This window comes from Monopterus albus, unplaced genomic scaffold, assembly GCF_001952655.1.
Source record: "Monopterus albus unplaced genomic scaffold, M_albus_1.0 scaffold370.1, whole genome shotgun sequence".
NCBI lineage: Eukaryota > Metazoa > Chordata > Actinopteri > Synbranchiformes > Synbranchidae > Monopterus > Monopterus albus.
This window is the reverse complement of record NW_018128250.1, coordinates 224,813-237,623: the sequence shown is the minus strand read 5'-3', so window position 1 is coordinate 237,623 and position 12,811 is coordinate 224,813. Positions and strand designations below refer to the sequence as shown.

Sequence of the window (12,811 nt, the reverse complement as noted above, 5' to 3'; positions counted from 1 at the left end):
CTGTGTGTAATATATAAATGATTCCATATATGTGGAATGCTGTTTTGGCAGGGGCTGAAAACCTAGGAGAAGCTGCTTTAAGTTTGTATCAAGGGGAGAGAAGGGAGCTTGTAACTTACATAAAGTCTAAGTTAATACTGTCATTAACATAAATTAGTAGTAGAAGGTGAACTTCTTGGGAGAGTTGCACTGGCTGTGTAGTAGGGCATCCGCATCAGTGTTGACCTATGTGTGTATGTTGCAGTACCGGCAGGCAACGGGCACAAGCGTAAGAGTCTGTCAGAACGGGCAGGGAGGTGGCAAGGGCAAGGTGGGAAGTGGACAGAGATGACGAGGAGGAAGGAGAAGAGAGAGGCTCCTTTTCATGATGGACGCACCCATCAGCCAACCAGCCCTGGGCTCATCCAAGGAAGGGTGCGATGAAGGCGCCACCTGAGGAGATAAGTCACATTATACTGGTCTGTTTAGCAAGGATAAACGCACTGAACATCATGCTCTGATCTCTGCACAACCTCATCTGTGTTGTAGAAAGATGCATTTTTACAGAAAGGTCTTACTAGCCAAGGTCTGTACCTGCTATCTAGAAATGTAAGTGTAGGTGCGGGAGGGAGACCGTCCCTCTGACTGGCCATTGGTTGACACATTCAGAAAGTCCCAGATAAGAATGGTGTCATCGTGGGAACTGCTGATGATCTGAAACTCGTCGAACTGGAGACGGAACACGCGGCCAGAGTGCTCCTGAGAAAAGTTTTTAAAAGTTAGGAAATTGTTAATAAATTGTGCATACGTTTTTTTTTTTTTAATCTCTAAAGTCACCACTGAAACCCAGTTCAAAGTGCAGGTTAACTGACTGAGGTAAAGCAGGCATGTGCAAATGACCGTTTGCTTGTGAATTCAAATCTGTTTTGCAGTTGACTCAGCTCAGTGTTCTCAAAGTTTGGGAAATACTGGACTTTGCTCTTACTCTTCACTTTCAGCAACAGTAAAGAACGTTAGGTTTAACAGAGGACTGTTGTACTATTGTCATCTCTTTATAATCTTAAAGACAAGTACATGTGAAATTAGCTTTTACAGATAGTTAAAACTACTTGGAAAAAGAAACTCACTTTGTATTTTGTGACTTTTTTTTTTTTTTTTTAAATCCTATATGGTTTAAATCTTTGAGATCAACATTTAGATTTGAATTTAGATTTGAGAAAACTGATTTAAGACCCTGGCAACACACCAACTCAGTGTTACTCACCACTAAGGTGCGCAGACATAATGTGCTGGCTGGGGCTCGAGGATCCAGGGCCGCCTGCAGGTCCCACACCTTGATCTTACTGCAGAGAGGATCATGAAATGACAGAAAATCAGACACAAAATGAGTCTGTGCACAAAACCTAGTTTAAATACTCACCCATCATAGGCACCACTGACAATCCTCTTGTTGTCAAAGCGAATGCAGCGCACCAACTCCTCATGACCTTCCAGCACTCGCAAACATGCCCCACACTCTATGTCCCATAACCTGCAGAAAGAGATGCCTTAGTATACAAACAGTAATAAAGAAATTTACACAATAATCATTGTTCAAGTGTTACTCTACACAAACACTTGTTGGGTTTTTCTATCTACAACGACAATAATAATAACAATAATGCCTAGACCCTACTTTGTAAAGTGTCCTGAGATGACTTTTGTTGTGATTTGGCGCTGTACAAATAAAACTAAACTGAATCCACAGCAGAACTGTGCTTACCAACTCCATGTTTATGATGGAGACTCAGTTTTGATATTTAATTGGTCCAAAACAAAAACTTGATCACTGCACAAAATGATTTGAGCATTTATAACAATGTACATTTTATATTTAAAAACAAACCATACACATTAAATAGACAGCTAACACTGAAAGCACCCAGAAAAGAACTTGGTGACTGAAATACAGCAATTTATGCTGAACTCACACACATACCGAATTGTGTTGTCAGATGATCCGCTGACGACGAGACGATCTCTATACTGTAGACAGGCAATGCCACGCTTGTGACCATTTAGAGTTCGCACAAACTCACAGGTGCTTGTGCTCCATACCTGCAGGAAGGCAACAGAGCTTTATAAAACAACAGCCAGGGTTTATTCAGATGTGGAACGTACAGAAACACTTTGGAAAAGGGAAAACTATGGTCTAAAACCCTGACAAATTATAGAAAATGAAGGAATTACTGGCTACAATTGCATGTATGGTACACACACAGTATATTCAACCCACGGTAAAACAGGGCAAATAAACCTACACACAGGATTGTAAAAGATGGTGTGTTTTAACCGTTAACTTGATACATTTCTCTCTTTGGTAGCATTCTGGTTGGAACTAGTGAGCCTTCATTGTTTTGGTAGATTCTCCATTTTATACACGTAGCTCCAAAAGACTTGAAGCTAAAAACAGGCTTCAGGTTCTGCAGCTACCTGCTGTAAAGCAGGAGTGATATGCCAGCCAACGCACTCCAAAGAGACAGCTGGACTGATTAATATATTGATTGAGAAGCTTATTGGTTGTGACGCATCTCAAAAAACGCAACTGAGTCCGTTCAAATACAGGACTGCAGTTCTACATATAGATCCGAATTGGATCAGCTCATTTCTGGCTGATACTAATCCTGTGAAAAATGCCTGGATCAGCACATCTCTACTTACCACACAAACCAGTTGAAATTTTTTTTGAAACTACATAACAGGTTTTAGTCCAAATTATTTACACCAACTGTCAGAGAAATGTTTCTTTAGAAATCAAATTCTCAGCTCTTGTTACCTTGATGGTGCGGTCCCCTGAGGCAGAGACAATATATTTGTCATCAAAGTCGACGACATTGACGGCTGCACGGTGTCCCACCAGGACACGACGTAGGCTTATATCAGTTGGTGAAGCCATATCCCAGACTGCGATTGAACGGTCCTTGGAGCACGTGACCATCAGGCCATTTGCGAACCGCAGGTGAAGGACTGCCTCATTGTGGTGAATCAGTGTGTTCAGTACCTCACCCGTTGTTACTTCCCACACCCTGCAGAGAAGGAGAGGTATGGAGGGAACCAGGACAAATAGAAACCCAAATAGGGGGAGATTACAGGTGGCAGATTGATGAGGGCAAAGGTGACAGGGAGGAAAAGAGCAGGTGGAACAGGGCAGAAAAATTAATGGGAAGAAATAACAAAGGGGTGAGAACAGTGGAAAATTAAAGCAAGAAGAAGGGCTCAGCAGAAAAGAAAGAGAAGAAGAAGATGGATAGTGGAAAAAATGTGTAATGGGAGTGAAAGAAAGGGGAAAACAAAGGAGACATGAGAGAATGTGTATTAGTTGCATATTAGAGACCAACTACAGTCATATGCGCATGCTCACAAAACAGGAGCAGCTGTGAAGAACATGTTCCTGAACACCATCAGTGGCCAGAGTCAAATGTGAAACACTGGAAAAACTGACACCAAAAGCTACAAACTAAGTGCCTGTCAAGCCGTTGCTAAGGAAGTCGCATTTTCCTTGGTTACTGCCCAAAGAGTACGACAGAAGTGTGAAGTAATAAGTGAAGTAAGTGTCAACATATGTACACAATCTCTGGTAATGATAGTAAATCCAACTCATCATAAAATAATTAACTCCAATATCTTACACTCCAGACATACTGTATATATACACACTATACAACTGCCAGTCTGTGAGGATCAGCTGTTGGTTGGATGTAACTAACCTTAAAACTTTGGTCTAAACATCAGGGAGCAAAAGGAATTTTAATCACGACTGTGTGCAAAATGGTATAAGCAGACACTATGTAAAATATTAGATGGCATGTCTACAAGCAACAGTCTTTTCTCCTGGCACTGTAACCTGCAACAAACGTGATGCATTATGGTAAGGAAGACCTACTGCATGTTGTTCATCAAGATTAATATTGTTTAAACTGCATGACATTAAAGGCAGGTTTTGTCAAAAATGCAACTGCTGTTTGTTCTCTTCATTTAAGTGATAGTTATGTAGTTGTGTGCACTTTACTGTGTGGATTCAGTATACATATACATTTTCAGATGCACTCATTTATGAATGACTGCACAAACTCATTTGGACGAGGTGGCAAAAGATTAAAATCAGCAATGTGTCATTGACTGAAAACTGACTTATTTCAAGTGATCAAAGCTTCTATAAAGTAAATCTTTCTCCAGCCTACAAATTTAACACCCAAATCACTACTGATTTGTACATCGGGAGACTCAACCCATCAGAAAACACTATTTGGAACTTGTCAACAACACATCTGTGCGCCTCTGTTTCAGGTTTCACATTATTAACCAACCGTGTACATTACAGAGTCACAGGCTGTGGAGCCAGATCATCCTCCTTTGTCTCTAACTGCAATGATGTGAGGCTATAAGAGGACATGATGATTTTCTTTGTTTTTTGTTTTTTTTACAATATTTCAAAGTCATGACTTCTTTTAGTGTGAAAATGACAAAAAATGCTTTATTGTGACAGAGAATTTATTATACATTTATTGAGTTACAGAACCAGTGCTGCAGATACCCATTCGTTCTGCAATACCCAAGTCCCAGCTTTTAAACATCTACCACTACTTTTTCCACACACTCGTGCAACAAATATCTTGTGTTCTTTTAACACTGATGTGGTGTTAACTTGACTATACCAACACATTCTGAGTAATCAATCCTAAAAGAAATATGGAGAAGCTGGATTTGTTTTGACTTATAACTCAACTGCTACATTATTTCTAGCACAGTAGTCCATCTCTGAGGATAACACATTTAGTATCCATAAGTGACTTAACAGGTTAGTAAATACAGAAAAATGATGCCAGATCAAAGCATAGTTGTACATTTCCCATTAAGTCATCAAAAAAAAAAAAAAAACTCAAGTAATTAAGTAAGCTGAATCATATTTAATCTTGCTGACACAGTTCTGGGTCCTACTCCAAACTACAGCATGTTCCTTCTGTAACAATATCCTGTAACAATATCCGTGTCCTACCTGACAGTTGAGTCAGAGGACCCAGTGACGATGACCCTCTCATCATACTGCAGACACAACACTGAGCCTGTGTGACCAGTCAGTATTTTCAGACACTCCAGAGACTGTTTATCCCAGATCTGTAAATGAGAAAAGACAGCAGTAGGAGGAATGAGTAAAGCAGAGGGGGACATCAACAGGAAAAAAAAAAAAAAACAGGTGGTTTTGAAAATGTTGCAGATTTGGGTCATGCTAAGAATGGCCTATTCTTGCAGCAGGGTTCATGTACTGTTCATGCCCCATTTCCCCACTGCTGTGCTGAGCTCTGTTTGTGTACGTAAGAGCCATTCCTCTCTTCCCTGCATGCACATCAGCTTCCTCCAAAACAATAAAAAGACAAATCCGCTTTTCTCGTCTTCTCTTCTCCAGGGCCAGACAGATAAATGAAACACAACAACAGGTCTGGAGCTCAGGCCTTTTATCATATAATTCAGTTGTGCGCTGTCTCAGTCTCTGCTCATTTAGCTCAGGGCTACAGACAACAAGATGATAAGCCATACTGAGCCAGAAGAATAGATTCCATTCATTAACGCACAAACAGGTTGGAAGAAACCACCACACACGCAGCATACACGCATTTCCCACAGCAAACACTTCTCCACTGGTGCTTAAATGCAGAACTGGAGTGAAGTTAATTACACAAAAAAAAAATCACGATTCAAATCTATCTGTGTGTGTGTGTATATATATGTCCACGATTAATTGCCAGTAGGAGATATACCAAACTGAAATGAGACCACCACTGCATTGTGTAAAAAGGATGCACTTGTCATTCCTAACCCATGTATATGACATATGTGGACTGAGCTGGTGCTGGTGAGACTTTTGACCCTGCTGCTTTGCTGTTGTACAAAACGGGCCCCATCAGCTGTAATTCTAAGTAATGAGGTTTTAAGTGCAGGAGCTGCCATTGCACCGCTTCTTCATATACCCTCTACTTGGATAATGACGACAGGAGTAATCTGACATTACAACATATGGAAATTAAACCATAATATAATAAAACAAAGCCTGTTATTAAATTATAAATCAAAGTATTTCCTAACGGGTCGACTCCACACAGACCTCTTACTGCCCTAGATGTTATACACACGTACCTTGATAGAATTGTCTCTAAGGCCACTTATTATCTTGTCGTCATCATACTGGAGACAGTAAACCCCTTTACTATTTTCTGAACGACACTGAATCCTCTGTAGGTTGTGTCTCCCACATCTCCAGTTAGCCTCAATCGTCTGGAGGAGAAGAAACAAAAAGAATAAAAGAAAAAAAACAGGAGACTTTAAAACATTTAGGAGAAGTTCTGTAATTTAATAAAGAGAATACTGAGGAAAATATTGAGACAAAATCAACACCGTTAACTAGGGATGCAATGATTAAAAACTCATATCACCATGATAAAATACAATATTTGTCATGATAACAAATAAAAAAAAAAAGGGAGGAAAATGCCTTTTATTAAAACAAACAAGTTTTCTGTATGAGTTTCCTTTTTAACTAAGCCCCTGCTTTCCTTCTTTATTAAAATAAAAGTAGTCAGCCATGACCTAAGGATGTGAAAAAAAAAGGCAAGAATTGCCACCGAATGCAGTCCTTTTATAAAAAGGAAATAACAGCAGCTGAATCTCATTAAACAAAACAAGTCATATAGTGGAACACTGTTTTAGTACCACCCCACTTGGAGCAGTAGTGAGCAAATTGCGGCTTGACGTACCAGAATGTGAAGAAGAGGTCAAACTACAGTAGGACAAGCCACATAGAAGGTGAGATTTGTGCTTTTTGTTTTTAAAACACCATGGTGTACTTTTTCAAGAGAAAATAATTTGTGGTAGTTAACTAAGTGGTTGGTTTTGCATTTGGGGGTCCAGTTTGTTTGCCCATCTCCGTTAAAATGTTGTGTCCTGACTTTCTGCACGATGTATCCATGGGTGTCTGTTACAAACACAATTAGCCTTATTTTCTTCAGGCATATTTGCAAGTTGCTTGTCAGTTTTCTTTCTGTCCATGTCAATTCTTTAAATGGGAAACCTGAAATGCTGCCACACAACAGTTCTAAAAGTCGATGGTGGACCATCCGCTATGTCAGTTTCAAATAACGTTACCTGAATGCAGTCATAGTGAAATAATCAGTCCTACAACAATAGAGAAATTTTTCTATAGCGAAATTGCAAATATTGTCACATCCCTACAATCAAAATTATTTATAACCAACATTTTTGCAATAAAATACTTCCATACAGTCCCCACAGGTGGAAAAATGCAATTTTCAACATGAAATATTATGGTATGTTATTAAAAGCTGTGCAAAATACCAACATCTGCAACGTGCTCTGTTATTACTAAACTGCATTTAGTTGCTGTCTTACCTCTATGTCTTGGATAATCTTGGGATACAGGGAGTGGTAGTACGAGTTGGGTGGGACTTCTGATGTACGATTCTTAAACAAATATTTCTCCCTGGAGAAAGAAAAACATAAGCATCCACTGGGAATTTTCTCACCTAAAAAGACATTCAAGACTGAAGTATAACATTACATTTGCTTTCTCTTGCCAAGTCTCTGTCCCGATTTAAGTGCAAAACAACCGGACTAACAAGTACAAATAACTCTAGACCTAGATCCTTAATAAGCATCCAATAAATTTCTCTCGGCAGTATGACTTTTTTTATCTTTCTGTAAAACAATGGCATGACAACCAGCCTTCTGTTTTATGTCAAGTCTCACCACTGGTGTCTCTCAGACAGCCCCTTCCACAGCGGGTCAGTTCGGACCATGCGTTCAATCAGCTTTTTCCAAAGCATTCCTTCCGAGATGACCCTTTGCCACTCCTTACAAACGAGCTCTGCTGCACACAGTGAGCGTGCGTCCAGAAAAGAGAGGATGTTCTCTGCTATGTGGTCCAAGCCTTGGGCTAGAGAGGAGGAGAAGAGGCTGAGTGTGTGTGTGTGTGTGTGTATATATATTTGCTGGGACCCACCATTTATTATGCATTTCTCTTTCAAAAATCATCTTAACTTATAGGTATTTAGGTCCAATATAAAAAGATGCAAAAAAGATCAAAAGTATTACAGAAACCTAGTTGATAATTTTAGTAATATCATCTATAGTGAAAACTTGTATAGTCTTATTCAATGTATTTTCCTGTGTTTCTGTGCAGATTCTCAGTCATCCAGGTCATAGTAAACCGCAACCGAAATAACCTTGGAAATCAACTGGACTTGGATATCTAGATCGAAAACGTTTCACCTGTTGCCCAAACATGCCCACCAGGACAATAGGCGTCGGTTGAAAGGGGAGGATCCAAAGACAGGTAACGACCTTCACTGATACTGGGCTGTAATGACTCAGTCGTTAATGGGCAGTGTTGACCTTCTAAGGACTGAAACCACACCGAGGGGGATAAATACCTCCGACTCAACACCAGTCAGTCAGAACTGATGAAGCCTCTTGGATGAGAGGTGAAACGTCTTCGATCTAGATATCCAAGTCCAGTTGATTTCCAAGGTTATTTCGGTTGCGGTTTTCCTGTGTTCTTTGGAAGAACAGCTCCTTTAGTTTTAGCTACAATGATCAATGTCTTCATGCAGCAAGAAACTACTTTTAGAGGTGTAGAATTTAAATCTGGAACACAAATCAGTTTCAAATAATCAAGCCATTAAAGAAAATCTGTAAAAAATGAAAATGATTTGGGTCCTAAGTGTAGAGTCACACTACAGTCAGGGAACAGTAAGCTCATACTAGAGTTGTTGCTCCTATTTGTACCTGGCAGTGCAGTGATAAAGTCCCTTTGCAGCATGGGTTTGAGGTAGGAGTTGATGTGACCATGCTGGTAGTGGCACATGCGGGAGATCAGGCGCTCGACGAACTCCACCTGGTCAGCCTCCGACCACTGGTCAAAGAGGCCAATGCAATGTTCCTTCTCTTTTTCGTAGTTTCCCTCTGATGGCCTCTTGCGGGAACCCACAACAGGACCATTACTAAGCTGTACAGATCAGGGGCACATAAAGAAAATATTAGTGTCAGAGTAGTTTCAGAAATTCAAATGAAGCAAATCAGTCATGAAGGGGCACTCTTCTAGTGTCTGTGGTACATAAAAACATTGTTCCAATAATTTTGTTGTACAACTACAGTGACAATAAAGTCTCTATCCAAAATAATGCTTTATTCTCCATGTCATCAATGGATATGAGGATTCCCCCAGGGGAGATTTATAAAAAACTAGTCATACATTATGGGTTATTTCTAGGCTGAACCACCGTGGTGCTGTAAATTTAAACATACATACTTTAAATAACCGAGTTGTAGATCTCAGATTTTCACCAAGCTGTGGCCATGGATGCACAAAGAAAAGAAAAGAAAAAAAAAACAAAAAAAAACACACACACACACACCTTGAGAACTGTGGTCTTCTTTGGCGACAGATCGTCCACAAGGTTCTGTGAATCCATCCCTGATGTGTTCTGTAGAAAAAGAACAAAAACAAAGAGAGAAGGTGCAGGTGAGTTTTTACATTTGTGTTAAAGGCACAGTGAAAGGCAGGGCAGGGGTGTGGATAGTGCTGGACACAGGAGTGCCACAAACACAGCCAAGGAAGGGTAACAATCATGACTTCTGAAGCGTGCATGCACAAATATCTGTGCATACACACACACAGATGGAGTGAACAAAAGAAATCTATCTGCTTGCTTGTCTGATGTGCGCCAAGTAGTCTGGACAGGAAATTAAACTGCATCATTGCGGGTCTGTCACCAGCGGAGGCTCAGGCATGGTTATATGAACGTAATGGGACTAAAGTCAGATAGTGATCTTACAACATGTGGAGGTTAGAAAACAAAATGAAAAAAAAAAACAACAACAAAACTAGGAGGTACACAGATTACACCCATTTCTAGCACAACTGAGGCCTTACAATGATTAAAGTCCCCTACTGCTGCACTGCAAACAAGATAGATATTAATTCATTCTAACACACTTATGACACATACCACATTGACAGTGTGAGAAGCTAAGCCATTTGTCCAATTTTTAATCCATTTATACAATCTGCCAAATACATGTGACTCGTGGCAAATAGTAGGATCTTCACAGTACATTTACTTCTTGAAAAGTCACTGACTCTTAAACAGCAATATTATAATCTGGTGCCAAATTCAGACTACACAGTTTAAGCCCGACACAACAGAGAGAGGGTGTTGTAACTGACAAGCTACCATTTTATCTCGTATAGTAAACGACAACCAATGCCACGCCTGGGACACCTCACAACGTCCTGACACAAAGTCCAGCATGTCATAATTTTTTCCCCCCCTAATGTCTACGACATGGTGGGATGACGCTGACCAACAGGAGTACAGATGGTTCTTCTGTTCACAACATTTTTGGCATACTTGACTGAACTATATTCATTAAATATCACAATGATACAACTAGCATAACTTCCACAGTCAGCCTTGTGAAGTAGCTACCCTATCAGGGCTAGCTAGCTAGTTTTTTTTAAATTTTACTACCAGCTTAAAACATTTATTTTTAAACTGCTACTCCATGTTCTCCGTGAAAGAGAAATGACACGGGCTGCTACACTCTTTGTGCAGCCCACAGACAGGTCCACAGTTGGCCCCCACCCCACCCTTTTTTAAAATGCTTTTCTGAACACAACCAGCCAGTGTCACACACACTCTTCCCCTAGTTCCTGGCACCTCCAAGTCATGAGCAACATCAGGCTATGATCTGTTGGGTACCAAACCTTAAGACCCAAACTGTTGGGTCTGTCATGTCCTTCGTCCAAGAATTTACGACTCTATAATTTTGTTATCTGACATAGTGACCATCGTATCAGACAAACAAATCATGTAGTCTGAACCAGGCATTACATTCATCATTCAGCACCAACACAGAGACCTGCTATCCTCTCAGGGTGCATGCTGTCTATTGGTTTCAGGTTTCACTAAGAAAACGCTGGATGCTTAATGCAAAGAGGCCATCTTCAACAAACATGTTTGCATACTTTATAATTACCATTTTCATTAAGATAGCATATCCCTGAACTATGAAGACTGTTTAAACTATACACAGCAAACTCTCCAGAAATGAAAAGGAACAGCACAACTACATGTGAAACACACCAAAAGAGTTTTCTAAGAATATATATGCCCTGTTATCAGATATGTTCACTAACTAACTTGGGGAAAAGAGACACACCTTAATCTGGGAGAGGGACAGTGTCAATACATTGTAATAGCCCAGTTAGTGTTTCACTAGAAGCTGCAGGGTGGCCACTAGAGATCTCAACAAAAGGGCCCAGTTTAAAGACAGGATTATTAAATTATCTCGATATTTGTTTCCAAGTTTAATTAAAACCTCACTCAAGCATAAAGTAAAACCTGCTCTGGGCTTTGCTCTTCACAGTTGTCCATCTACATATCCATACTTGGTAATGCTGCTACATGTGGAGAGCAAAACCCACTGAGACCATTACCAGTGGTTGCCACTAAAACAACCATAAAAACAAAGAAACAAAAAGGTTGAGAACCCAGACTAAAGCAGACAGAACAATAAGCCAAAATGGGCTTGCTGGTGTCAGTGATCATGCAGAGCAGAGATAGAGAAGGAAGGGGAGAAATTAAAAAAAAAAAAAAAAAAAAAAAAGACAGACCAGGTTTGGTCAGGCAGGCAGGCAGGCAAGCAAGCATGTAACCTCTCAGAGCTTGAAGGAAGACCCCCACCTCGACCCTCACACCTCCAGGTAAAAGGGGAGAAAACATTATTCCTCAATGCACGGTTATTCTCTGGCACCCTTGCATCCTTCCTCCACTCACACCAAAGTACTCAAGAAACCTACAATGAAAACTCATCACTTTGTAAGAGTCTCCAGTTCATCACAAGGCACAATCACGGTTTAACATTTTCAGCATAATGGGGCCCGATTAATATGCAAGAACTATGATTTGACACAATTACCAGGAAGTTAATTGTGGTTTGTAGTGCTGAAATTCTGTTTCAAGTGGAGAGAGTCTGAGGATGCACCAGAGAAGAACCTAAGAGCACTGTGCTTCCAACGGGGGAGGAAAGGACAACAAAAGGTGAGGAGGTGAGGGAGAGTGAGTGGGTGCTGTTTGTACTGAGGTGGTATGAAAAGTTGTGTGGAGTGGGCAAAAACAAACAAAAAAAAAAACGTGAAGGGTGAGAGATGATGAGGGAGGAAGGTAAGGGAGAGGAGGAGGATCAGCAGAATTAAGAGGAGAGAGGTAGAACCTGGTTGTGAGCCCGGGTGGAGGGGATGCTCTGCAGGCACCTGAGTGCACACAAACTCTCAGCCACCGAGGAGCAGCCCAGCCAGAGAGAGCGAGGCACAGAGCACTGTGTGAAAGAGAGAGAGGAAGGGAGGAAGGGAGGAGGAGAACGAAGTGATAGGGTGAGGGAGGAAGAGCGAGAGACCAGAGATGGGAAGTAAAGGAAAATAGAAGGGGGGGTTGATTAAGGAAATTGGAAGGAGGAAACCAAAGGAGATGAGTGAATGAATGGATGGATGGATCAATGAATGGAAAGATGGATGGAATAGGCGAGGAACAGGGTAGACAGAGTGTGGAAAAAAAGAGTAAGAAATAATGAATAAACAAGGTTTGGTTTGAAATTGAGAAGGGATGAATGTGTAATCATCAAAGGTGAGGAGAGAAGAGGGGAGGAGGTGGGGGATAGTGAGGGGAAAAACCAGTATTAGAGCTACACACACATTGGCACAGTGAGCGCTGGAACAAACACT

At 40.7% G+C, this 12,811-nt stretch overlaps 1 protein-coding gene across 3 annotated transcripts in view; it reads right to left on the bottom strand.

Moving 5' to 3' along the window:
- Positions 1-234: 234 nt before the first annotated feature.
- The window catches only part of LOC109951205 (F-box/WD repeat-containing protein 11), a 14,492-nt gene continuing 1,915 nt past the window's right edge, over positions 235-12,811 (bottom strand). For 2 of the 3 annotated variants that reach the window (XM_020585551.1, XM_020585553.1), the window contains exons 2-13: positions 9,444-9,512; positions 8,815-9,034; positions 7,777-7,963; positions 7,420-7,510; positions 6,151-6,288; positions 5,015-5,133; positions 2,795-3,044; positions 1,958-2,076; positions 1,400-1,510; positions 1,244-1,322; positions 574-738; positions 235-432 (exon numbers count right to left, since the gene is read on the bottom strand). In XM_020585551.1, the coding sequence (XP_020441207.1) occupies positions 577-738; positions 1,244-1,322; positions 1,400-1,510; positions 1,958-2,076; positions 2,795-3,044; positions 5,015-5,133; positions 6,151-6,288; positions 7,420-7,510; positions 7,777-7,963; positions 8,815-9,034; positions 9,444-9,512 (1,545 nt within the window). In that variant the 3' untranslated portion in view covers positions 235-432; positions 574-576. Of the gene's footprint in view, positions 433-573; positions 739-1,243; positions 1,323-1,399; positions 1,511-1,957; positions 2,077-2,794; positions 3,045-5,014; positions 5,134-6,150; positions 6,289-7,419; positions 7,511-7,776; positions 7,964-8,814; positions 9,035-9,443; positions 9,513-12,303; positions 12,409-12,811 lie in introns of all 3 variants that reach the window. The other variant, XM_020585550.1, reaches the window with a different exon arrangement.